Raw genomic sequence first — 27,728 nt, 5'->3', positions numbered from 1 at the left:
AGAGCAGGCCATGTCACGCAATAATAGAACAAGGAGAAATGCACAGTTTTCTTTTTCCATGTCTCTGCTTGCATTACATTTGCTAATACCACTTTAGCCAGATAAATTAACACAGCGCAGCACATAGTCAAAAAAATAGAAGACCAGAAGTTACAGAACAAATGACATGGTTTAGAAAAGCAATTAAGACCATCAATGACATCAGTCTACCACAAACGGTAATTCATTTGTTCACAACGCTGTTGAAAAGACTTATCTTCCAAGACAGGAAATGATTCTCCACTGAAGGGTGAAGACATTTCAATTTTCAGTCATTTGGGGAAGAGTTGGATCTCCAACGAGTAACTTTCATGCAAGGACAAGAACTTAGTAATGAAATAGAGGTTATTCGTTTTTTACCATAAAATAATTAATAATCTTGGAGGCAGTTTCCTCATAGCAGTTATTATGGCAGTTGTGTTCATTTACAGGAAAACTGAGAAACTCTAAGAAGTTTTTGGGAAAAAAAGTATTTTGAAAGCTTGCGAGTGTTAACTTCCACAATAGATACACTCTTCAATTTTTTTTTAACAAACATGTATTTAAGATCTACATATCTTTAGGGCCTAGAAATAAAATTATATGTAATTAAATCATTGCAATTATAGTATAAAGAAATAAATGTATCAATGTGGCTCAGTTCATGGATACTGTGGAAGGCTATGTGCTATGGCATGTTTTACTTTACAAGTTTTTATTTAAGTATAAAAACAATACAGTCATGTGAATAAATGAATTTTCACAAATTGAAAACTCTCCTAACCAGCTCTGGCATACTTCTGAATTTATTTTCTGTATGCTAATCCCTTTTCTGTCCCCTTCTTATTGGTGGGTGAGTAGGATATAAAATGAGTACAGAGAAAAACATGTGGCCTGCAGTAAACCACATAGTTGACCATTTGTTTTCTTAGCTTTGCATTTTCCCTGCCATATATTGAAAATTTAGGTACTCGTTATAATGCATTGCCTCTATCCTCTAAATGACCTTGAAATAACTCCTGTACAATAATATGTAAGCATAGATTCTGTAAATATTTCACCTATTTAACCGTGGGTGAGGAAAGGAGTTTCTCTTTCTGGTTCTGCTGTGTTCTTTTAGGCAGGCTCCCACACTGTGTGCAACTTCCTCAATGCTCAGGCTCTAGCAGAACATGAAACCTAGGCAGTCCCTAGGCTCCAACAGTGCTTGATAAAAAGCAGCTTACAGCAGTCCCCATGGGCAGATTTTCCCAATAACACGATGAGTGGCTTCTCATTAAAGGGTTTCCAACAGGGCATCTCCCATTAAAAATGTCCTCCTGTACCACTTTGGGTGGTTTTGTAACCCCAGTGACTTTCTCTACTACCCAGTGGGTCATAGATATGCCCACTCTCATCAACGAAGTCTGGATCTCAATAGTGCTAGAGAAGAGCCTGTTCCTTGGGAGTACTGTGTCATTCCAAGGGATGGTGGTTTGCTGTATATCTGTTATTTTTATATTTTTTAGAGTGCCCTTCACTCTTTAGTATATAACTTTCCATTATTCCAACTCTCTGTTATAGTTAATCATTTATTTTTATTTAAAATTTTTATGTTCAAGTTACTGTGTGGTTTTTATCTTCTGATTGATTGGTTCCTAAATGATGTGCTTGCTTTATTCAGGACCCCAGAGTTCTTCTGATTCAAAACTGATAATCCATGATAACAGTGCTAAGAGGAGGTTTTTGCATAATAATGTATTTATAATTAATTCCATGACCCTTAAAATATCTATTAAGAGAACTGAATATTAAAATCAACCCAGTAACATGTTGAAAAGATGATTATCAAAATGAACATTGAAAGTAAGAAGCAAATACTATGGAAAAAATAATGAGAAATTACATTATTGGAGCACAAATATCAAGAGTTGGTTAGTTTTATGATTTGAAGGTATAATGACATCAGAATCTGATTATTTTTAAAATTGCATTTATTTGTTATTGATCTATTCCTGTGCAATTAATTAATTGATTGATTAGTTTTTACAAAGTCTATAAATGACCGAGTGATCCAATTTCCCTTAGCCAGGTAAAAAATGCATTGTACTGGGGAACTGACGTTGTTGCCCCACATCCTGATTTTTCTTAATCTTTGGGGCATATCATTGCTTCTTCTAAATTATAAGCAATATTTTTCAGGTACGTTGACACCTTTACTTTGGTTATTGTCTCGGAGACATTCTATCTCTTGAACATGATTCTGGATTCTCTGCTCTCATCTATGTCATGTATATTACCCAATTTAAGTGCAATTATCTCATTCTTCCCTACACTGAAAAATATTTTAAAAAACAAATGTATTATCTTAGCTTGAGCTGCATAACAAAATCACACAGACTTAGTGGCTTTAATAACAGAACTTTATTTTCTCTCAGTTCTGTAGGCCGGAAATCTCAGATTAGGGTGCCATCATATCAAGATTCTGGGGAGGGTTGTTTTCCTGGATGGCAGAAAGCCACCTTTTCTTTGTGTTTGCACATGGCCTTTCCTTGCTGCTTGCAAGTAGAGAAAAATAGAGAAAGAGAGAACTCTTCCTCTTGTTATAAAGCCACTGCTAATCCTATCCGATTGGGACTCCATCCTTATTTTTAAACATAATGCTATTGCACACTTAATAAACTATAATATAGTGCAAATGTAACTTTTTATATGCACTGGGAAACCAAAAAACAAATTGTGTGGGTCTCTCTATTCACTTGATTGGGCCATATTCACTTGATTGCAATGGTCTGAAATTGCACCTACAATAACTGCAAGGTACGTCAATGTGTGTGTGTATAATTACTATTTATTGTCATATACTGTTCCACATGAAGTGACATGTCAGCTCCTTAGAGCTCTGTACCCTCAAAGACTTCCTCTCATCATTTTTCCTGTTGTTGTTATGCATTTTACTTTCACATTGATATAGGTACACAACTACCTTTTTTTGTTTAATATAGTAAATTATAAATATACCAAAAAGTGAAGTTGTTATTTATTTGTACACATCCAGCTTTCTTTCTGGTATTACATTCCTTCTTCCTGAAGAGTTCCCTGTAGGATTTCTTACAATGCAGATTTGCTGTAAATGAATTCTCAGTTTTTGGCTGAACAAAATTTGATTTTCTCTCATACTACAAAGGTACTTTTGCTGTATATGACATTCTGGGCTGACAGTTCTTTAATTCTCCCCACCCCCTGCTTCATCCATACCCTAGCAGTTTGAAGATGTCAGTCTTTATTGTCTTATGACTTTCAAAACTTCTGATAAGAAGCCTGTTGTAATTTTTACATTTGCCCTTCTGTATGTAATGTGTGTCTTTTTTCTGGAAATCAAACATATCTCTTTATCTTTGGTCCCCTGTAGTACAAATACATTTCTGGCTTTTTAAAATATTAATTATTTTTTAAGAATTTAAAAATTTCTAATCTCTAATCTGAAATATTCCAATCTCTATTTTCCCTCTTTTGGTGATTCCCATGGTACGTATTTTAGACTGATATTGACTGATTTCTTTTGGATACCCTGTTCTATTTTTTTCCTACTAATTTGCCCTTTGTGTTTCAGTTTCAATAATGTCCATTCACCTACATTCAAATTCACTGAGTCTTTTCTTCAATGTGTCAGGACTACTGATAAGTCTTCCAAGAGCATTAATGCATTAATCCTCTCTGTCTCTCTCTCTGTCTCTCTCTCTCTCTCTCTCTCTCTCTGTCACTCTCTCACTCTCTGTCTCTCTCTGTGTGCATGTGTGCGCACATGCTTTTTGTTTTCTTTTTTTTTCTGTGTGTGTCTTATTTATTTATAGCATGTCCTTCAACACTTTTTTGCTTTTTCCATTTCTCTGCTAACATTACCCAACCATTCATGGATTTCTTCAGGTCTTTCCACTAGAAATATTAACATATTAATCATAGTTATTTTAAATCCACTTTCTAATTTTTTCAACAATAGGACTGTATTTGAGATTAGTTCTATTGATTGTTTTGTCTCTTAACAGCCTATGATTTTTTCTTTATATTTTGTGTGTCTCATAATTTTTAGTTGAAATGTACATATTCTGTGCAAGGTAGTGGAGGCCAAGTTTAAAGTGTTTATGCCTGGAAATAGGCATGCCTCTTTTTCTGGGAGATCTTTATTGAGAAGTTAAGCTTGTTTTGGTTTTGTTAGCCACTATGATTACAATGTACTTATTCCTTTAGTGTTACTTTGTGCTTGTGGTGGGAGCTGTATTAATTGATAAAATTCTTGATTGTGCCTGGTCCATCCTCAGTTTTAAGTGTTCCCTGTGAGCCTGCACCCAAGAGAAGTTGTTTCTCATGCTCTTGTCCCTCTACCAAGGGTAGTTTGCTGTTGCTTGTTTGTTGGTTCTTTGCAAGCACGGGTGGTGCGGGACAAGGGGGTATTATACATTTTTTCACTCAGTATCAACCTTAGGTAGTTATATGCCTCTAAGCCTGTTGAGCAGAATTTTCTCAGTGTTCCTACCTTGTTCACATTGGTAAGCGTTTTTTAAATTTTCTGGAACAAGGAGGGTCTTTCTCTTTTTTAAAAACTCAGTGGGTTTTCACCTGTGTTTTGAAAGGGACAGGATTGGCTGCCTTTTTTTTTTTTTCTAGCTATTTAAGACATTGTGTCACTAGGGGAAAGGATGCAGGTAAGAATTGTTTTTTTGTTTGGTTTGGTTTGGTTTCTCACCTCAGCATGAGCTGTTACTCAACACCAGGCCTGTATCATGAGGAATGCCTCTCCTGCCCCCAGTCTTTCTGAAGAGCAAATTGTGAAGTCCATTAAGAAGATGCTGCAAAAGTGACTGTTCTCTATGTCTGTGCTCCCAGGGTTTTATACTCTCACAACTTGTGCAAGTTCAGCTTTTAAGCTATTTTTTAAAAATTAGATTTTTTTTTGTACTTACTTGTATGGTTCCTTGTTTTCTTCCAATGCCCTAGTGTAGGTGAATAATTGCCGGTGTCTTGTCTCTTTCTAGAGGCACCAGGGTTCCTGGGATTTGAGGATAGTCAGTTGATCTGCAAAGTTAGCACTCAGATTGATTCCAGAAAGAAATTATTGTGTAGATTATTTAGCTTCATCTCATTGTTTGGATAGAAACTCTTTCCATTTATATCCCAAGATAAGGCCAGAAGGCTGGAATGTGTATTCATTTACTAATGATACAAGAGTTACCAGGATTTTAGGTTTTTTGGGCCATTCGATTATGAATATTTTTGATGAAACCAAAATAAAATTGGATTCGCTTTCAAAACATGACTAATATAGTTTAAAATCTAAATGAGATTTTTTTGCATTAATTTTTAAGAAGTACAATCCAAGTCGATTTAGGAAACAAGAAACTGGGATATTCTGCATATACGTAGGGGAAGCTATTTACTTTGAGATACTTATGTAAAGCTTACTTTGATTTTTTTACTAACTCAGTTTTTATTGCATTTCAGTATCATACAAACCCAACGGTTTATGTAGGTCCCTTACAATTAAAAAAAAAAAGATACATCTAGACTTTGCAACCATTTAGAAAATATGCCCTTACCAATGAATCTGAGGCCTCCTGTAGGCTTCTCTTCATTACACTCTCCTTCTTCTCCTGTGCATGACTCCTACTGTGAATTATATGTTAACCCTTTTTTTGCTGTTCTTCATATTTTTACCATAAATGTATACATCCCTAAGACATATAGCTTATTTTTGGCTGTTTTTGGATGCTACATAAATGGAGGCATACTGTTTGTGTGTGTGTATGTGTGTGTGTGTGTTTATTGACATTGTGCTTGGGGATTCATTCATGTTGATGTCTGTAGCTATGTAAATATGGAATTTCAGAGCGTGAAATGTAGAGCTAGATGACCTAGTTTTGAATTTTGTACTGTGAAATTAGTAACCTTCATAGGGAAGTTACTTAAACTTTCTGAAATTTGTTTCTTTATGTGTAAAATATGGCATTGTCAATATGTAAATAATATAGATAGGAATGATTCAAGGTTATATGGGTCGTCTTGAATTTTATTTTTATTTTATTTTTATATTATTTAAGTTCTGGAGTACATGTGCACAATGTCACCTACATTTTGGAGAAAGAATACAAATTATAAATAACAGTTAGCTATGTAAATGAATATTTATTTCCAAAGAGAAAAGAAATTACAGCAAATCTTAATATATTTGCAAATTTTACAGAAATATATGGCCATATACACACATTGCAAAGCTGCTATCAGATCTTTGGAAAGGGCTTGTCCAAATGAGGAGCTCTTAATAAACCTGGACATTATTAGCTTCATGGCAAATCTGACTCTGCATATATTTAAAACACTTGGAATAGTGGTTTTCTGCATGTATTTAAAACACTTGGAATAGTGGTTTTATAAAAGCAGTGTTTTAATTATTCACCATGATTGTGTTGTGTGATTAATCTGTTGTACTTGGTGTTATTTCCAGAATTTTATTATTAAAAATGATGCTATAAACATTACTATAGCAAAATTTATGTGTATACATTCATATGTCAGAGTTGTAGAATATGCTCATATTTGAGTTTATATTTTACAGATTGGTTTTGCCAATTTACAATTTCACTGAGTTTATGAGACTTTTCATTGCCCTACATGTCAGTCAGCACTTGGGATTAGGCATTTTAGTTTTGTAAATCTAATAGATGTTTAAATGGTGTCTTCGTTGTTGCAGTAAATTTAATTTTAATGATTAGTAGTGATATTGGACATCTTTTTACAAATATAAGTGATATTTGTGATTTCATTTTCAGGACATGACTTTTCACATCTTCATTTTTCTATTGAATTGTTAGTCTTTTGTTTTTCCCTTTATCAGTTACAGATAATGGGTTGCTTTGTCCAATTATGGCTTGTAGTTTCACTGTTTTGATAATGTATTTTTACAAATAAGAATTCTTAATTTTGACATAGTTTAATTTGTAAATTACTTTTAAAATGATTTCTTCATTTTGTCTCTCAATTTAAAATGTCATCCAATATCCAAATTCCTGAGATTATAAAGATATTTTCTTAACATTTTATATGAAAAGATTTAAAGTTCTGTCTTTTACATATATGCACTGTTTCCTTTGCTCTTGATTTTTGTGTATTCTGTGAGGTAGAAGTCCAGTTTAGAATTTTCTATACGGCTAAACTTATCTAGTTGCTTCAGCCCTGTATGCTTAATAGACCAATCTTTCTCTACTAATTTGCCATGCTATGGCTGTCACGTATCTTAAATGTGACATGGCTATCTATCATATATATACTTGTCATTTATCTATTTCTTGGGACAGAGAAAGAAGGGAGAGCTGAGAATATTGGTTGTTTCCAGAGACACTTTATCTTAATACATCACTTCATCTTAGTTTTAATCTTGTAGATGAGTCTTGATATATGATAGAGGGAAATCATCTTTGTTTTCTCTTTCTATTTCAGGATTGTCTTGGCTTTTCATGCTCTATTACACTGTCTTACAAATCTAAATCAGCTTTTGACTTCCTTAAAAACGTGTTTTTTTTGTTTATTTGTTTGTTTGTTTTGAGACAGGGTCTCACTCTGTCACTGAGGCTGGAGTGCAGTGGAGCAATTTTGGCTCACTGCAACCTCTGCCTTCCGGGTTCAAGCTATTCTCCTGTCTCAGCCTCCCAAGTAGCTGCGATTACAGGTGCATGCCACCACACCCAGCTAATTTTTGTATTTTTAGTAGAGATGGAGTTCTGCCATGTTGGCCAGGCTGGTCTCAAACTCCTGACTTCAGTTGATCTACCTGCCTCAACCTCCCAAACTGCTGGGATTACAGCCATGAGCTATTGTGCCCAGCCAACAAGTTGATTTTTATTAATTGAAATTGTGTTGAGATTTTGGATTAATTTAGGAATAATTGATACCTTTAAAATATTGAGTTCTATTCATGTTTTTCAACTGAGTAAGATACTCTTTAATACCTTTCAATAAACTGTTATCATGTTCTCAATGAATATTGTTCATGTTGTATGTTGTATTTGTGATCTTTTTGTGATCTCTTATAGCTATTGTTACAAATACCACTATTCTCATTTTGCCTAATCTACTTTCCTTTACCTTCTCCACACTAGAATTTGAGGGACACCTCTTACCCCTTTTGTGTAGCTTTTCATAACCTATAAACACTCCATAACCTATTGCATTGTGTCTACATATTGTACAAGTATCTACTCAGGACAACTGCCACAGGCTTCTTCTGCTTGTCTTCCTTTTATTCTTTTTTTTGTATTTATTTATTTTTTGTTTCTTTTTTATTATACTTTAAGTTCTAGCGCACATGTGCACAACGTGCAGGTTTGTTACATATGTATACATGTGCCATGTTGGTCTGCTACACCCATTAACTCGTCATTTACATTAGGTATATCTCCTAATGCTATCCCTTCCCCCTCCCCTCACCCCACAACAGGCCCCGGTGTGTGATGTTCCCCTTCCTGTGTCCAAGTGTTGTCATTGTTCGATTCCCACCTATGAGTGAGAACATGCGGTGTTTGGTTTTTTGTCCTTGCGATAGTTTGATGAGAATGATGGTTTCCAGCTTACAACTATCTGATCTTTGACAAACCTGACAAAAACAAGAAATGGGGAAAGGATTCCCTATTTAACAAATGGTGCTGGGAAAACTGGCTAGCCATATGTAGAAAGCTGAAACTGGATCCCTTCATTACACCTTATACAAAGATCAATTTAAGATGGATTAAAGACTTAAATGTTAGACCTAAAACCATAAAAACCCTAGAAGAAAACCTAGGCAATACCATTCAGGACATAGGCATGGGCAAGGACTTCATGTCTACAACACCAAAAGCAATGGCAACAAAAGCCAAAATTGACAAATGGGATCTAATGAATCTAAAGAGCTTCTGCACAGCAAAAGAAGCTACCATCAGAGTGAACAGGCAACCTACAGAATGGGAGAAAATTTTTGCAATCTACTCATCTGACAAAGGGCTAATATCCAGAATCTACAAAGGACTCAAACAAATTTACAAGTAAAAAACAAACAACCCCATCAAAAAGTGGGCGAAGGATATGTCTTCTTTTTATTCTAACACGAAAAATACCTGCAGCTCATTTTACTCCATTCAAAACTTTTTCAAGAGTGACTGTAAAAACTTCCATATTTCTAAGACCCTTTTACTTTTAACGAATTACATTGTATTCCAAACCACATTTATAAAACTTCGTGATCCTCAACAACCATTTAGAACTTGTAGGGATTTTCATTAATGTTCCCCTTTTCCCTGATTATTCTGAGATGTAGTTATTCCTAAATTATTATGCTAACAATAAGGAATTCTGAGAAGTGTGGTCAAGAAGAGAACATATCAATTAATTTGAAGGTATTAGAGCCTTTTTGCAGGGTTATTTTCTTAAGTTTAATAAAATATAATTAATTTAATTATTTTACATTTATTATCTAATAATATTTGTACACAAAGTTCTCATCATTTTGGTTTTGCTTTCATACCGGAGAATGCAGCTGTTTTATTTTTGTTTGCTTAATAATTTTAAACAATAGTTTCAATCCGTGTTAGTTGACATTTCTTTTCTATTGCATATTTAAATCAATTTTAAATTGATTCATAAAACGATTTACTTTAGGGAAAGCAGTTTTTTAAATGATGTATTTACCAAATTAAACATATTATTTAATTTATTATTTTCACAGTGTTATTTACTGATTCTATATTAAGTATGTCAGTAAGTAGGCTACTGAGAAAAATCCATAGTTTCTAGAAAATCTTGTCTACTGTGAGATAATATTGCTTTAGTCAATCTCAATATGTAGAAGTTTGCTTAAATTTATTTTGTTATTTTATGAAAATATATTTTGTATGCATAAAAAGCTAGGAAAATAGCTTTTACACTATTGCAAATTAAATGCATACACTAGAAAACTCAGAATTTGAAAGTAAGTTACTTTAATGTCAGTGTATATCAAAACATATTTTATACAGAAAACTGTATTTAAAGTGCAAATAATATTGGTACCATACAATTTAGAACTATAAGGAGGAACATAATATGAAAAAGAAAGTGGGCTAACATTTAAAATTTACCATTTTATAACAGATGAAATATCTTTTATATTGAAGCAATCTAAACAATATGGTTAAAAACCTGTGGTTAAATATAGGCCAGAAATTCAGCTGTTGTGTACTGATATAATCAATACCTGGTTTTTACTGCCTTGTACATTCTGATTAATCAGTGCTCATCATCTATAGGTTATTAAATGTTTTGTTACTCTTACATAATTGATTATAATCAATAGGTAGTTGCCAGAAAAATTTTCGCAATTTTACATATGTGCTACAGATGTTCTTTTTTCCAAAGTTCCCATTTGCACTACCTTGAAAAATATATAAGCAATCAACTCAACACAATAAATGATTTTGTGTTTTTTTTCCTATCAACTCTTTCCAGACATCAATGCCTTAAGGCAACTCTGTAATGGTGTAGAAGCTCATAAAGATTTAATCTCTGACGAAATATTTATGGAGTGTCCATTGACAGTAAGATTATAAAGGTGTAACAGGGGTTCAGAATAAGTGCAAGATTTTGTCCCTGAATTCAGAGTGTCTGTTCTAAGGTCGTAACTCTCAACCATGGCTGAGCCTCAACATCATACATTTGTTTTGATTTATTTAAGATTAGAAAACTGCTGAGGAAATAAAAGATCAGAAATGCTGTATCAGGATGGAGGTAAAGAGTAGGCTTGATATGTCTTTATACATATAACAAAACTCAAAACATAATTTTGAGGCTTGGCTAAGATTAATGGAAAATCCTGAAAAAAAGAGAATGTGTTAAGAATTATATAAACAAGAACAGCTAAATTCCGCAGTCTATTTGGATGCTAATCTGAGACCCCTCACCTTGTTTGGTGACCTCAACCAAGTTACTCAACATCAGTATATTTTAGTTTTCTTATCTGCAAAATGGGATTAATGATGGGGCCTTTTTTACGAAGTTGTTTAAATGATAAAATTTCATGTTTCATTTAAATTGTTCAGCATAGCACTCGACATATTTACATGCTCAATAAATATTTATTATTTACTTTAAATATACTGAAATATGCTGTTTTATTTTAAATATATTGAAAAGGTCTATGCTTTATTCAAACTGATAAGAGGATTAGTTAAAGTCTAGCTCATTCAAAAAGCTGCCTGAAAAGGAGTTTATAAAATTGTTTATTAAAGAAAATTTTGGCTGGAATATTTTAATTCCATTTAGAGGAAAGAGATAAAAACATGAATCAACAAATATACCTTAGAAATGGTAATGGTGATTTAGATATGGTAATTTAGAAAGAAGGGCATTGTAACTAAAAGAGATTTGGTGTTATGGAATAACACAGATTTCAATGAAACACCTTAAAAGTTGTAGTCTTGGATAATTTTTACATCATTGGGTGAAGGAATCTTGATTATACTAGAAAGGGAAAGACTATATTCTCTAGGTAGCTACATAGAACGTATGGAAAAGTGGTTTATTTCAGGTTTTAAAGAAATTTTAAAAGAATTATCTGAAAATATACATTAAAATGTGACTATAGTTTTGCATATTTGAATATAAACAATCACAAATGCCATTCACATATATTCAGAATTTTCACTATTCTTTTTAATTGTTCTTGTCCAGTGAAAGAATTCTCTGTTGTGATCTGGTCTCCATGATATTTTCTGGTTGTAATGAGTTTTACACGTTCTTGCCCTGCGTTTATGTCTATGTTATGCAGACTAGATATCTTGCTGTTATTTTTCTGGCCATCGGTAATTTTTTTTTTTGCTCAAAATCTTTCTAAAAATACTCTTAACTCTAATCTTTCTCAATTAATTTCTACAAAAGTTTGGCTTTCCCCCCATTATACTCTACAACATGTCAAATATCTGCTTACTGTTCACGTGGGGTATAGCCTTTTGTCTTTTTATTTAGCATTTCAGTTCCTTAACAGTGTTCTGTCTGTATGAGCCCTGTTTTTAATGGTAGCCTGTGGTGAAGGCTGGAGTTATGTTATGGAGTTTGTATCAATAGTTACTTTTTGTGGAGGTTCAAGCTCCAAATCCTCTCCTATTGTGTAGCTCATAAGGCTTTCCCTCATTAAATCAGTGAGAGTGGTACCATGACAATTTCCTCTGGGAGCTGTAGAAATGTGGTATGATTGATCTTATATAATATGATATTGAGGATTTCTATTTTATTGAGAGTTATTAAAGAAATATTCAGTTAAACCGTATGACAGCCAGAGTGTACAGTATGTTTCCCCTTCCCTCCCTTTCCTCCCCTAACTCCCCCTCCTCATCCCTTCTTCCTTGACTCCTCCTCCTCCTTCTCCTCTTCCCCCATTTATCTCTTTCTCTCTTTCTCTTCTCTGATCTTTTTTTCTCTGTCAGAAGATTTTTATCATTTTCAAGGTCAGATTCAATAGCTCCATAATCATGTACTTGTTTTCAATAAATCCGTAGTGGGTATCAGTTTGAGGGAAGCTATTTTTAACAGAAATTCACCTAGCATAAATATAGGTAAAGCCAGAAATATATAAGATATGCTTTTGGAGTACTATTATGTGAACATTGGTAAGTCAGTGGATACTATCCTATTTTAAAGATATAAATATTTTTTAAAAATCACAATTCAGAGGGAAAACAGTTTCTTTACCAAAAGATGCTGACACAATTATTTACATTTTACAAAAATGAAGTGAAGATAAATGCTTGCTTTTTATTGATAAATATTGTATATAAAATTAAAAACTGAGCAACACATTAAAAATTTAGAAATAAACATGAAAAATTCTAAACCCAAAATTAAAATTGGGAAAGGGCAAGGAACAAAAAACTCTTAGAGGGTAAATCCTCAGAGCAAATAAATGGGAAAAAATCTTTAAGACTCTTTATAGTAAAGTATATTCAAAATTTGCCAATTACAACTTAAAAAGCTAGAGAGGATATGGAGAAATAGGAATGCTTTTACACTGTTTGTGGGAGTGCAAATTAGTTCAACCATTGTGGAAGACAGTGTGGCGATTCCTCAAGGATCTTGAATGAGAAATAACCATTTGACCCAGCAATCCCATTGCTGGGTTATACCCAAAGGATTATAAATCATTCTACTATAAAGACACATGCTTACGTATGTTTACTGCAGCAGCATTCACAATAGCAAAGGCTTGGAACCAACCCAAATGCCCATCAATGATAGACTGGATAAAGAAAATGTGGCACATATACACCATGGAATACTATGCAGCCATGGAAAAGGATGAGTTCATGTCCTTTGCAGGGACATGGATGAAGCTGGAAACCATCATTCTCAGCAAACTAACACAAGAACGGAAAACCAAACACTACATGTTCTCACTCATAAGTAGGAGTTGAACAATAGAACACATGGACACAGGGCGGAGAACATCACACATTGGGGTCTGTCAGTGGGTGGGGGGCAAGGGGAGGGATAGCATTAGGAGAAATACCTAATGTAGATGACGAGTTGATGGGTGCAGCAAACCACCATGGCACGTGTATACCTTTGTAACAAATCTGTACATTCTGCATATGTACCCCAGAACTTAAAGTATAATAATAATAATAATAATAATAATAATAATGGTAATAAAAAGAATTTTCTGTACCAGCACCTCATATCCTCATTCTCTGCAGCTGAGAAAAGGAAGAAATACAGGGGTTGACATATTTCACAATGTTGTCTTTTGACTCAAACTTCAGTGGATCTACCCAGCCTTTCTTCTATGGCACATGCACTCTCAAAACACTTCCAGCCTTTTTTCTTCAAACCTGGTAGTGTATTTGACCTCTTTTGTTTTGAGCGTTTTGTCTCAAATTTCCTCTTTGTTCCCTTTTCCTGTCTTTATCCCTGAGTTCAACTTATGACTGACAAGGAAGGCAGTGTGGTGTGGGAGCATGAAACACAAACTCTGGAGTAAGCCTACCTGGTTTCCAATCCTAGCTCCGCTAATTAGAGGCCAAGTGGAACTAGTAGCTTACTTGACATCTTAGCCTCCCCAGCTATAAAGTGAGAGAATATTAATAGATCTTGTTTTTTAGGTTTAGTATATAGATGAAATGTGTCCATTTTTGTGAAGTGTTTATAGTAGTGTCTGGCATACAGATAACTGCTTTATAAATAAAGATTAAACGCATTGAGTTTTGTCTTGATAATCTGTGGTTAATTAGCTTTCTGTTACTGATTGCAATGTTTTGGAATGCAAGAGTGTTTCTTCATATAAATATGTCAATTATTCTTTCTTTTTTGATTTCTAATTTTTTCATACTCAGAGAAGATTTCATTAACTAAGAATATAAATAGTTTTATTATGGCATTTTTTTTTGGATTTAAGTATTCCATATAGATTTTATTTTAACAACAGCTTTACTCTGATATTCTCCACAAACCATAAAATTAATCCATTCGAAGTGTGCAATTCCGTGCTTTCTAGTATATTAGCAAAATTGTGCAGCCACCATGGCTGTCGAAGTTTAGAATATTTTCATCCCTCCAAAAAGGACTTCAGACTTATTAGCAGTTATTTCCCACTCCCCCATTCCCTCAGTCCCTGGTTACCACAAATCTGTCTTCTATGTCTATGGATATGCTCATTCTGGACATGTCATATAATTAGACTCGTAAAATTTGTGGCTTTTTGTGTCTGGCTTCTTTCACTTAGCATATTAATTTCAAGATTCATGCAAAGGCCCTAAGGCTGAAAAGAAAGGTTTATTCATGTTGCAGTATATATCAATACTTTATTCCTTTTTATTGTCAAATAATACTCCATTGTATAGATATAGTACATTTTATTTATCCATTCATCCATTGATAGACATTTGGGTTGTTTTCACTTTTTGCCTTTTATGAGTAATAAATATAGCTATGCACATTTGCATACATTTGCATACAATAGTATACAGCTATGCACATTTGCATACAGTTAGTATTAGACATGTTTTCAGTTCTTTGGGGTATGTACATAAGAATGAATTGCTAGTCCTAAGTAACTTAGTTTAGCTTTTTGAGGAGTGGCCAAACTGTTATCCAAAGCAGAGGCACCATTTAATATTCTCACTAGCAATGTGTGAAGGTTCCAAGTTTTCCACATCCTCTCCAATGCTTACAATTGTCTCTTTTTTATTTTAACCAATGTAGAGCATATGAAGTAGTATCTCACTGAGGTTTTTATTTGCATATCCTTAGTGACTAGTAATGCTGAACATGCTTTTATGTGCTTATTGTTCATTTGTAAATCTTTTCAGAAATGTTCGTTTGAATCCTCTACCCATTATTTTAATCAGACTATTTGTTTTGTTTTGTTTTGAGATGGAGTCTCACTCTGTCACCCAGGCTGGAGTGCAGTGGCACGATTTCGGCTCACTGCAACCTCCACCTCTCAGGTTCAAGCAATTCTCGTGCCTCAGCCTGCTGAGTAGCTGGGATTACAGGCATGTGCCACCATGCCCAGCTAATTTTTGTATTTTTAGTAGAGACGGGCTTTCCTCATGTTGGCCGGGCTGGTCTCAAACTCTTGACCTCAGGTGATCTGCCCGCCTTGGCCCCCAAAGTGTTGGGATTACAGGTGTGAGCTACCATGCCCAGCCTATTTGCTTTTTGATTGTTGAATTGTAATTACTCTTTATATATTCTGAATAGAAGATCCTTATCAGATAAATTTTCTTCAAATATTTCCTCTCCTCTATAGGGTATCTCTTTACTTTCTTGATGTCTTTTGAGCAGCAAAAGATTTTAATACTTATGAAGTTGAATTTACCTATTTTTCTTTGGTATGTTGTATGTGGCTGTTGGGATTCACTCTTAGTGGTGAGCTAATGATTGAACAGGGATTTAATTAAATGCCTTGCATCAGTAAGTCTCCCAGGCTTTGTTGAGGTTTCCTATCTCTGTTTTGTGTTATGGTATGAGTGTTCCTATATAGTTCACAACTCTGTCTTAGCCTTCAATTTCTGCTTGTGTAGAGTCTTATGTGCAGCTAGAGATGAGATAATAGGGATTCACACATCTCTGCTGAGCATGCACACAGTCCTGCACATTTGTGTGGCCTTCTAGACTCCTAGGAATATATGGAACTCTTCAAACTTCTCTACGGAGAGCCCATTCCTCAGGTTTATCTTGTAATGTTTTTTAGTCAAACTATTGCTATCTACAACTAGTATCTCTGTTGCAGAAAGTTGTAATGTGAAACAACTGCTGTTGTTTCCTGATTTCAATAAAGACTTTAGGGGGCAGGTGTGGTGGCTGATTCCTGTAATCCCAGCACCTTGGGTGGCTGAGGCAGGAGGGTCACTTGAGGCCAGGAGTTTGAGATCAGCATGGCCAACATAGTGAAAACCTGTCTCTGCTAAAAATACAAAAATTAGCTGGGCGTAGTGGCTCATGCCTGTAATCTCAGCACTTTGGGAGGCTGAGGTGGCCGGATCACCTGAGGTCAGGAGTTCGAGACCAGCCTGACGAACATGGTAAAACGCTGTTTCTACTAAAAATACAAAAAATTAGCAGGGCGTGGTGGCACAAGCCTGTAGCACCTGTAATCCCAGCTACTCAGGAGGCTGAGGCAGGAGAATCACTGGAACCCAGGAAGCAGATGTTGCAGTGAGACGAGGTCATGCCATTGCACTTCAGCTTGGGCAACAAGAGCGAAACTCCATCTCAAAAAACAAACAAACAAACAAACAAAAACCAACAATTAACTGGGTGTGATGGAGTGCTCCTGTGGTCCCAGCTACTCAGGTGGCTGAGGCAGGAGAATTGATTGAACCTGGGAGGCAGAGATTGCAGTGAGCCAAGATCATGTCACTGAACTCCAGAGCCTGGGAACCCTGTCTCAAAAAAAAAAGACTTTAGGGATAGGGCTCTTTACACAGAGTGAACTTTAGGTGTTGCTCAAAGCTCAACTAAAAAGAAGTCATGAAAATGTATGTTCTCGAGGAACTGCTAATCTATCCAACAGGTACAATTTTCTCAGGATAAGGTCTTGGAGGAGCTTCAGACCTGCTCTTTCCCTTCCAGTGTCTTCTAGAATGATGATTTTCATAGCTAGCATAGTTTTAAGGAGGCTGGTTCAAGGCCACCATGCAGCTGTGGAGAGCTGTTGAGGAAGTAAAGTTAAAATGCCACATAAATTTTGCCATTCTTACTAAGAGTCAGCCACTTTTTGAATAAATACTCTGTGGGCTATTGTGAACCTTTCTCTATTTCCAGAATTCTGAAAAAAATTGATTTTGGCAATTTTTGCCAGAATAGTTATTACCATAATGGAAGAGAAAATTTTCTGGTCTTTGCTGTTCTGGAGGTGCTTCATGGATTTGATTTTAACAGTGCAAGTTTTTTTTTTTCCTTTCTTTTTTTTCAAAATGGTTGTGCATTTATCTCCACTATTTTGAAGTGGTATGGTTATTGTATTCAAATGTGTTGATGGTATCTGGGCTTGGAAAATAAATGCTATTCTATGTTACAGCTATAAATGTTATCACTGAGATCACACTGCTTTAATAATTATTTTTATTGGTAAATATATAATTAAATAATATACAAGTAGTAGATAACTACCAGTGTGAAGAATGCAGTTAACAGGTATTTGTTTTAGCCATAAATAAGAAGAAAACACATTATAGCTATGCTAATCTTTTTTTATTTTTTAATTTGTAATTATTTATTTATTTAGAGACAGAGTCTCACTCTGTCACCCAGGCTGGAGTGCAGTGGCACATTCTCAAGTCACTGCAACCCCTGCCTCCCAGGTTCAAGCAATTTTCCTGCCTCAGCCTCCGGAGTAACTGGGACTACAGGTGTGTGCCACCACACACAGCTAATTTACGTATTTTTAGTAGAGACATGACTTCACCATTTTGGCCAGGCTGGTCTTGAACTCCTGACATCAAGTGATCCACCTGCCTCGGCCTCTCAAAGTGCTGGGATTACAGGTGTGAGCCACCGTGCCTGGCCTGTTCTAATCTTAAAAATGGGAACTAAATTAGAACACATATGTGGAAATTAAGTTAGTTTATATATTAAACATGCATTTCAAATAAATATTTAAAAGCTATATTTATGAGATGATGCTTTTTAAACAAAACATATTGTTAGAAAATTATAATTACAGATCCTTTACGCTTATACACCCAACAATGCTCATTTTGATAATTTTAAAACAATATTTGAGTCTATTTGTTTTGTACCTGAATACACCTTTTAAAAATTGAAATTGTTACAATTAATTCAAAATGCAAACACCTTGTTTTATTTTATTTTTAATAGGACTTTGGAGATGATGGGTCCTTGTATATTACTAAGGTTACCACAACTCACGTTGGGAATTACACCTGCTATGCAGATGGCTATGAACAAGTCTATCAGACTCACATCTTCCAAGTGAACGGTAAGAAGTGATTTTTATTACCCTAACTATTCAAAGAACACCATAGTTTACTAGGAAGTGAAACCTTCAATTTTTTGAGTTTTTACAAGGTACTAATAATATTTCAAGTTTTGAGACTCAACTGATAATGTAAAAGATTTTTAAGTAAAAAAAAACACAAAATTTCCAAGTGAATAAGCACTATAAATTAGTACTATCTTTGTTATAAAATATTAGAGTAACTCATTTTAATTGGAAAATTAGAACACAAGAAATTTCCATTATTTTTTAGTTTAGAATATTAACAATTAGGCAAGCATAAATTTTAGAAACAAAAATTTTAAGCAGATCATCTATTTAATTGATTGTTTTAATGATATAGACTACTGTTATTCATGTATAGCAAGTTTTATACTCTTGATGGTTAACTTAATGTCTATCTATGAATGTTGACCAGGTGGGCTGATATCACTCCTACAATCAGAGCTTTTCTTTATTCCTGATTTAATTCAAATTTTAGTTATTTACTGGCATTAATACAGGATTACACATATGACTTATAAGTAAATATTTCATTTCCATAATTTTTTGTAACATATATGTTAATATACTCTATGATTTATAAAAAGGAGGCAGAAACTTACATGGCTTTCTGTAGGAACAGCAAGATGGCTAGTGTGATGGGCATGAATTTAGAGGAGAGTGGCAGATAATGAGCTTGCAGAGGTAGCCTTGGGGCAGATCACATGGAGCCCTGTAGATTCAGGTAAATATTTGGATTTCCATTCTAAGTGTAAGGGGAAGCTGTCGAAGTGTTTAGTATACAGAGTAGCACATTCTGATTTATTTTAAAATAAATGAATAGTTTAAAGACTATTTTAGTGTCCAAGTAAGAGATAGTGGTAGCTTAAAATACAGTCTTAATGGTGGAGTTATAAAGAAGTGGTCACATTTGGAATATATTTTAAAAGTACTTCTGTCAGTATCACTGAGGAATAGCGTGTGAGTGTGAGAGAGAGTTAAAAAATGATGCTAAGGAATTTGAAGGAAACAGGTATGTGGGTGTGCCATTTACTTCTTTGAAGAAGGAACACATTTTGAGATTGGATGAGATTAAATTTTAGCATGTTAACTTAAATATAATTATATTATTGATGAAAATGTCAAGTATTCAATTGAGGAACATGAAAGCCCAAAGTTGTATAGTTGTATGTTCAGATAATATCAATATGTATACATTGCATTGAAAGTCATAAATCTGAGCTTAATTAGGTCACTTTAGAAATAAGTATAAATGGATATGAAGTCAGAGGATTGAGCCTTGGATCTGAGGTTAACAAGTGGAGAAGACTGAGAAGGAGGACCCTGTGATGAGAAGTACGTGTACTGGAAATCAATTAATAAAATGTGCAAAAAAGTTTGAAAATATTGGGTAATCTGATTTGACTATTGTTGATGCTCCAGGGGAGCAGATCTAATTCTTGGTTTCTGGTGAAGATACAGTTAGGTATCTAGACATAATCAAGTCTTTGAACCCAACTTTCAATGAAACCAGGGAAGAAAGCAGGCGAGATGCAAAGTTGATTCATGGTGTTTCCAGTGGCCTCAGATGTTTGGAGATAGACTTTCATATATAAAGTAATTGTACCTACTGATACACAATCTTGAGAGGGTAGGACAAGTCTGTGCTGAGGATGCTCCTCCGTCTGGGTAAATGCTGCATCCATGGGGAAATTGTTCTTGCATGTCTGGTCCTCACCTTCTATTTTGTGGTAAATGCTTACTGACTGTTTGCCTATTCAACAAGATTAATGCCCTGCCTTTTTTGTTTTTTTTTTTTTTTTAGCATTAGGGAGAGAATGTCTCCAATTTCATTTTTGGCTAGCAATTAATTCTGTCTTTTATCTCTTATCCTCATTCCCAGTCCTAGATCTTCCATGTAAGAGTTCTTAGTAGTTTTTAGAGTGTATGGTGCATGTTCTCCACCTGCATCAGAATCACATAAAAGAAAAGATCACAAGTGCAGAACCCTGGACTTCACCAGCACTCTCAGGAATTCTGACTTGAAATTTGCATTTTGAAAAGCTTCTCAGGAAATTGTGATGCGTGGTAAAGTGTGACAACTATTCTAAACGGCTGCTCTTCAGGAGCTGCTGCTCTTCATTCATGTCTGATGTAGGTTTCTTACATAACTTACTCATTTGCCATGCTCCAGCTGGGAAACCCACGAAGGAGACTTTGAGCCAAACTGCGAGCTTTATGTTGCAAGGTTGCATTGAGCAGCACTGGTGAAAGGCGGCTTCCCTGTTTCATCCCCTCCCATGAATGAACTGCTTACTCTCTGATCTCGGATTTTTCTGAAGATGGAATATGGAAATAAAGAAATAATGAGGTCTCAGAAACAGAGTGCTCCCCATCAGACTTAGCATTATGAATTAATCAAGAGGAATTCAATAATAGCAGTGATTGCTTGTGCTGAACTCTAATGCTTTTCCTTTTCAAGGTACAAGGGTCCCTGAACCAATATCTCACAGGGAGCAAAACCAGTTTCTTTCCATTATGTCCCATAACATTTAAATTGCTCTGACTATCTTGGTATAAAGATTTTCAGGAAGGGATGGGGTTTGGAGAGAAAGCGAATGATATTATCATTGCTGAGAAGGCAAACAAGATGAGGAGTATAATTTAAGCACTAGATTTCAGTACTTGTGTGCAATTATTAACCTTTCCAAGACCAGCTTTTGCCAAGTATTGGTAATAAAACTATGATTATGGTCAATTGAAGAGAGAAAGGAAAGTGAAAAAATCAAGAACACTTCTATCATTAACTCTTTTAAAGGAGAACATTTGCTGAAAGTAAAAAGAGAACTTTGCAGTAGCTGCAAAGCACCTGCATTCAAGGGAGTGAATTTTATAAAAGTTACAGATATGATCATCTTTTATGCTGATGGGAATAATCCAGTAAAGATTAAAAGCAGATAATTTATAAGACCAAAAGGATAATTATAGTAACAAATCAATTAAATTTAAAATTGATGTAATCTAATTCACAGAAGGACGGACTGATCTTTGGAAGATGAATAGTCCCTCTGTTGAGACAGGGAGAAAGACAGACTGGGAAAAAATTCACAGTGTAGGAGCATGAGGACGTCCTTTTTGCATTATGTAAAGTTTCTTCAGGGAAATGAATAATACCATTGGTTGAAAGTGAAGAGTTTGTAATAGCTTTAGTGGTTTGAGGAGGGGAAGACATGTCAAATAATTATCTTGCAATGCAGGAGGGTGATTGAAATAATAATATGTAGTTGGTGTGTTGGGGAGAGCTTGGAGTATTCATGAAGTATGTTTTCCTTCTGTTGTGGTTGACTGTAAAGTGGCCATGAGAGAAAAAAAGATTCTGATTTAGCTAGTGTTTTGTTTGTCAGGTGAGTAAGTGGGGGAATAGTTAGGAGAGAAGAAGTTAAATAATTTTACAAGGGAGTGATTACAGTGTACTACAGACTAAGTGTGAGATAAGGACACAAGAGAGGACATGATAAATGTGACATGAAAATGGACTGGTGTTCCCAAGGATCAAATATTACTAGAATGAGGTACTAGAGAGGAAGATATGCAATACCTCAAAGCATTTTCTCAAAGCAGCTGGCAATTTCAGTTTCTAAAAAAATGTTTCTAGTTAGGTCAAGTCTATATAAAAGACTGTGTGGACCACTAAGGTTTGCTAGGGTTTTAAGCAGCCCAAATGTCCTAATCTAATTTGCCAGTTCTAGTCTTAACCACAAGGAAAAATAAGGTATAAAATAACACTGATTTATCAAATTCGACTATCATTGGTCAAAAATTTGTTCTACTGCATTTATATCAACAAGGGAAGGCAAAAAGTGTGTTTCAAAGTTCATTTTATATCTAACAGTGAGGGATTAACTTTTAACTGCTATAACATAGACCCAAAAGGACAGGGGCTCAAAGGAGATACAGTGTATTCTTGTAACACAGAAAATAAGACAAGATAGGGCGGTTTGGGGATGGCAGATCTATAATGTCATCAATATCATAAGCTTCCTCTATTATGATTAGCACACAGTTTCTACCCTCAGTCTCATCCTGTGACTTCAAAATGGCTGTGGAAATTCTGTAGACCTTTCAACAGGGAAACAGGAAGAGGGAGGAAGGGGAAAATGACACCTGACACATGAGAAAGAACTTTTATTTATTTATTTTTTTTGAGACGGAGTCTTTCTCTGTTGCCCAGGCTGGAGTGCAGTGGCGCCATCTTGGCTCCCTGCAAACTCCGCCCCCTGGGTTCAAGCAATTCTCTGCCTCAGCCTCCCCAGTAGCTGGGATTACAGGTGCCCACCACCACACCTGGCTACTTTTTTATTTTTTTTTATTTTTTATTTTTAGTAGAGACAGGTTTCACCATCTTAGCCAGGCTAGTCTTGAACTGCTGACCTCGTGATTCACCTGCTTCAGCCTCCCAAAGTGCTGGGATTACAGGCATGAGCCACCGCACCCGGCTGAGACAGAACTTTTTAAAAAAGTTTTAATGAAAGCACCAGTGATAACTTCCACTGATCCTCCCTAAATGCAAAGACATGGCACAATATATTTCTCTGACTGTGATGTATTGCCACCCACAACAATATAAAGATTATGTTAACTAGAAGAAAGGGGAAAATAAATATCAAGTAGGTAACTAGCCACCTTATTTACAAAGTTTCTGATATATCAAAATATTTTGCCAAACAAAAAATAGAATAATGACACTTTATAATAACATATCTAGAAATGGTGGGATAAGTTACAAAACCACAGCCCTAAAATTGGTACTGTCTCTTTTTTGGTGTGTTCCTCTCCTTTGGTTTTATGGTGTTTTGTACTTGGCATAAGAACTTTAAACGCATGTTTTTCATGTCAAGAAGTATAACAAACTTGGGATTACTCAAGTGTTGTAAGTCAACAACAACAAACAGTAGTTGGGAACGAGGAACAATACTGGATAAAAATACAACAAAATGCAAGAAAATGCAAATTATCTACCAAATAGCACATTTATGGAATTCAACAAATCTCTAAAACTGGTTTAAAAGAACTTTAGAAAATCAGGCTTTCAGAATTTAAAATATTTATCTTAACAATTTGTCAATTCCTAATAAAAACAAAATATGTCATTGATTACCATAACAAGCCCGGAAAATACCACAAGTTACTGGAATTTGTAAAAGAGTCTTTTTGAAGTTCAAAGTCTGTTTAAATATCCTAGAGCATAAGCCAAATAAAAGTCTATCTATAGCCCTGTTCCTTTTCAAACAATGCAAAATTAGATATTGAAATATGAGAGTGCTTCTGTGCCATTGTCTGAAGAAACATTATGTATAAATCAAAGTAGCTTGACTCTACCAGGGGATTTCATTTCATGCTTTTCTTTCTCTTTTTACATAAAGCAAATCGTCTTTAGATCTTAAGCTTATGATACAGAATGTTTGAAATTTTTAAAAGTCATCATTGTTTACACTCCCCTCTGGGCAGAAAGCTTGTCCATATTCACAGTGAAACTATATGTACACTGTTACTTCTCTCCCATTCAAATTATTTAAGCCCTCATACATAATATTGTGTGGATGTGTTTTCTATTGAAATAAGAAAACTTCTGCATAAAGTGGTTGTTGTTTGTTGGTTTTACCAGATGTCTATATAAAACACCCTGATTTTTCTCCTTCAAAGTTTGGAAACATCTGTAAGAAAGACACAAAAGCCAGATATACAGATACAAAGCATGACCTTCATTACTGACAGAGCTATTATTTAGAAAACCCAGCTTAAGTCTGGGGCAACAATAGCTTTCTTTCTTGCATCATATAATTCAGCTTCCTCATTTGGTCATAGGGAACACTGGAATCTCTGCATTGGGTGTGGTAAACCTTCCTAGCTAAACTTGGCCAGACTGCAGAGAGATCTAGAAAGTGAGACAGTGAGATCTACAAAGCAGGAGGAGGTCTCCTTCACCCCCTCTTCTCCTCCCACTGTGAGTTAATAAATGAGAGAGTGAGAAGCTAGAGGGTTACCCTAGCTCAGTGATTGTCAAACTGTGGTTCATGCACAAGGAGCAACAGCAACATGTTTTAAAGGCAAATTCTCAGGTCTCATCTGTGGCTACAAATCAGAAGCTCTAAGTAGGGCATAGAACAATGTGTGTTCTAACAAACCTTCCTGGTAATTCTGGAGATAAGCTTTGAGAACTACAGTTTCCCTCCTAAAAAGATGACAGGTGGGAATATGTTTCCCTTCTTCATATTCTTCAACTCTTTATTCTTTTAATTTTGATTTAAAACTTTCAGTTGATTGTCATCTAGGAGATTGGCTCTTGCTTGGGGGGTGGTATTGGCCATGTGTCATTTCAGGCTTTTGCCTCATGAGGCCCCACAGCAGACAGTATTCATGTCTTGCTCCATAGCCCACACAGACCTCCTCATCTATGGTGAATATCCCTTGATAACTACTTACTGCCAAAGCTTGTCTCTCTGCCACTGTTCCTTAAGATTTTACTTATTAGTTTAGTGCAAAAGTAATTGCTTTTTTTGCACTTACTTTTAATGGCAAAACCACAGTTACTTTTGCCCCAATCTAACTGCACAAGAATCTTTATCAACTACACTCAAGGCAGCCCTAATATGCCAGGGAGTTGATGTCCTTAGGAATCATCATTAACCAGTGAGGGACACAAATCAGTGGGTAAGAAGCACAGCTACCCACTCACTCAATGGGAAGCTCCTGAGGGGCATTCAACATTGTTCAAGGGGTCCACACTAGAATCCATTCCTTTTTTTCCATAGTTATGAATCTCATGAATGCATCCCCCTTCTTCTCTCACCTTTTATTGTAGTTTTCCTTTCATTGTCTAACTTTTCCGATTTTCACACTTGTCCCTCCTGGGATCACTTGTCAAATCAAAACTAGTTGAACCTAGGGTCTTTTCTCAGAGCTACTTTTGGAGATATTCATATTTTAAATAAATTTAAAGTTCTTCACTTAATAACAATTGCTGCTCTATTGTAGCTTCCCCTAAGAATTACTAGTGGGCACTATGTTTGTTTACAGAAGACTTTGAACTATAATAAAACAGTACATAAGTTCGTTAACTTCAAAGTCTCAAAATTCCCTCTATATACGGTTTCTCATGTCAAATTATGTTCAGTTACACTGTTCAATAGAGTTCTTCAGAGGCTCTGTGATTAAATTAAATCATGACGTCAAGATGCTTCAATTATTGAATAGCAAGAATATAGGCATGTTCAAAAATTAATATATAAATGTTCTAGTTATTAAATTCTGAGAGAAATAAAACTGAAGAGATTAAAGTTCCAAAAAATTAGTCCAAAGTAATTAATATCCAAAATTAAATTCTTCTGCCCTTATAATTTAAAGTCTAAAGAAAGTCCAAAAGTTTACACTACATGCAAAGTCCAAAGAACCAAGTTTTTCCCTGATTCTTTATTATGGTCACTTTCAGGGAAAGAAGTCCTTGAAAATGTATGACTTTGGGGTAACTTAAACATTTGTATCCTGGGCTTATTCTCACTGGGTTTTGCAATCCATTTTCAAATGACCACATCCATGTTTTTTTTTTCTTTTTTTCTTTTTCTTTCTTTTTTTTTTTTGTTTTTTTTTGTTTTTGTTTTTGTTTTTGTTTTTTGAAACGGTCTTGCGCCATCGCCCAGGCTGGAGTGCAGTGGCATGATCTTGGCTCACTGCAACTTCTGCCTCCCAGGTTCAAGCAATTCTCCTGTTTCAGCCTCCCAAGTAGCTGCAATCACAGGTGCCTGCCACCATGCCCAGCTAATTTTTGTATTTTAATGGAGAGGGCGTTTCACCATGTTGGCCAGGTTGGTCTCAAACTCCTGACCTCAGGTGATATGCCCACCTCGGCTTCCCAAAGTGCTGGGATTACAAGTGTGAGCCACCGTGCTCAGCCTCATTCATCCTTTATTCAATATTTCCTTTTTTGTACTGACTTCTGGTGTACTCCATAACATTTAGAATTCCATTTTATCTCTACTACTGACTTATTAGTTATATCTTTTTTAAAATTTTTTTCAGATATTGCTATAAGCCACACATATGATATGAAACTTAACATATTGTCATGTATTTTTAAATAATGTTTTACCACTTCATGTATAAAGAACCTTAAAACAGCATGCCTTGATCTCTGCCATTTTCATCCTTTGTAATAATATGATCAAATATTTAACTTCTACGTATGTTATAAAACACACAATATATTGTTCCATTTTTGCTTTAAAAGTTACATATCTTTCAGAGAGGCTTTTAAAATTAGGCAAGAGAGCAGAACATTTGCATTTCTGATCCTCCTCATTTTTTCATGTAAAACTGAATTTCTGAATTTTCATTTACCCTAATAAACATGCTTTAATAATTTGAAGTTCAGGTCTGCTCCTGATACATTTTCTTGGCCATTGTTTGTATGAAGATATTTTTACTTTTTTTAAAATTAAATGATATTTCTGTTGGATATTAAATTCTAAGTAGACAGTTTTTGGTTTTTATTTTTCTTTCAACAATTTATAGATGTTCTATTGTCTTCTGGCTTGCTCTTGCATGGTTTCTAACAGGACATCTGCTGTATTTCTAGTATTTCTAGTCTCTTTTTTTCATTTATCTGACTGCTTTTAAGAGTTTCTCTTTATCATTGGGTATCAGCAATTTATATATGGTAAGCCTTGGTTTGCTTTTCTTTACTTGGATTTTTTTCTGCTAGAGAAACTCAGCTACTTGGACTTTGGGATATATATTTTTAAAACCTTTGAATAAACGTTTGGCCATTATTTTTTTCAAATAGATTTCTGTTTTCTCCATCCATTTGGACTCAAATTATAGGTATGTGTGTCTGATTGATATTTTCTCATAAATCACTGAATTCTCTTCCTTTTTTTCTCTATGTCTCTTCAACATTTGTACTTACTGTACTTCACTTTCAATAGTTTTTATGCTCTGATTTTAAGGTCACATTTTTTCTTTTATCTGTATGTCTAATCAGCTGTTATTCTCTACCAGAGTTCTTTTTCCTAAATTTATTTTAGATATTATATTTTTCAACGACATAAATTCTATTTAAAAAATAATTCTTACTTATTCTTTCATTGTATTTGTGTTTTCCTTTAAATCTTTAAACCTATTTATACTGGCTACTTAAAGTCCCTGCTTGCAATTTTTATCATGTCTGAAATTTATTGTC

General features: G+C 34.9%; 1 protein-coding gene across 4 annotated transcripts in view; it reads left to right on the top strand.

Moving 5' to 3' along the window:
- FSTL5 (follistatin like 5) overlaps nucleotides 1–27,728 on the top strand; it is an 807,335-nt gene that overhangs the window by 586,161 nt on the left and 193,446 nt on the right. For all 4 annotated transcript variants that reach the window (XM_055384072.2, XM_055384069.2, XM_019026097.4 and 1 more), the window contains one exon: nucleotides 18,373–18,493. In XM_055384072.2, coding sequence (XP_055240047.1) covers nucleotides 18,373–18,493 — 121 coding nt within the window. The remainder of the gene's footprint in view (nucleotides 1–18,372; nucleotides 18,494–27,728) is intronic.

This window comes from Gorilla gorilla, chromosome 3 (genome assembly GCF_029281585.2).
Source record: "Gorilla gorilla gorilla isolate KB3781 chromosome 3, NHGRI_mGorGor1-v2.1_pri, whole genome shotgun sequence".
NCBI classification, from domain to species: Eukaryota; Metazoa; Chordata; class Mammalia; order Primates; family Hominidae; genus Gorilla; species Gorilla gorilla.
The sequence above is the reverse complement of the archived record's forward strand: the minus strand, read 5'-3'. Positions and strand labels throughout refer to the sequence as shown.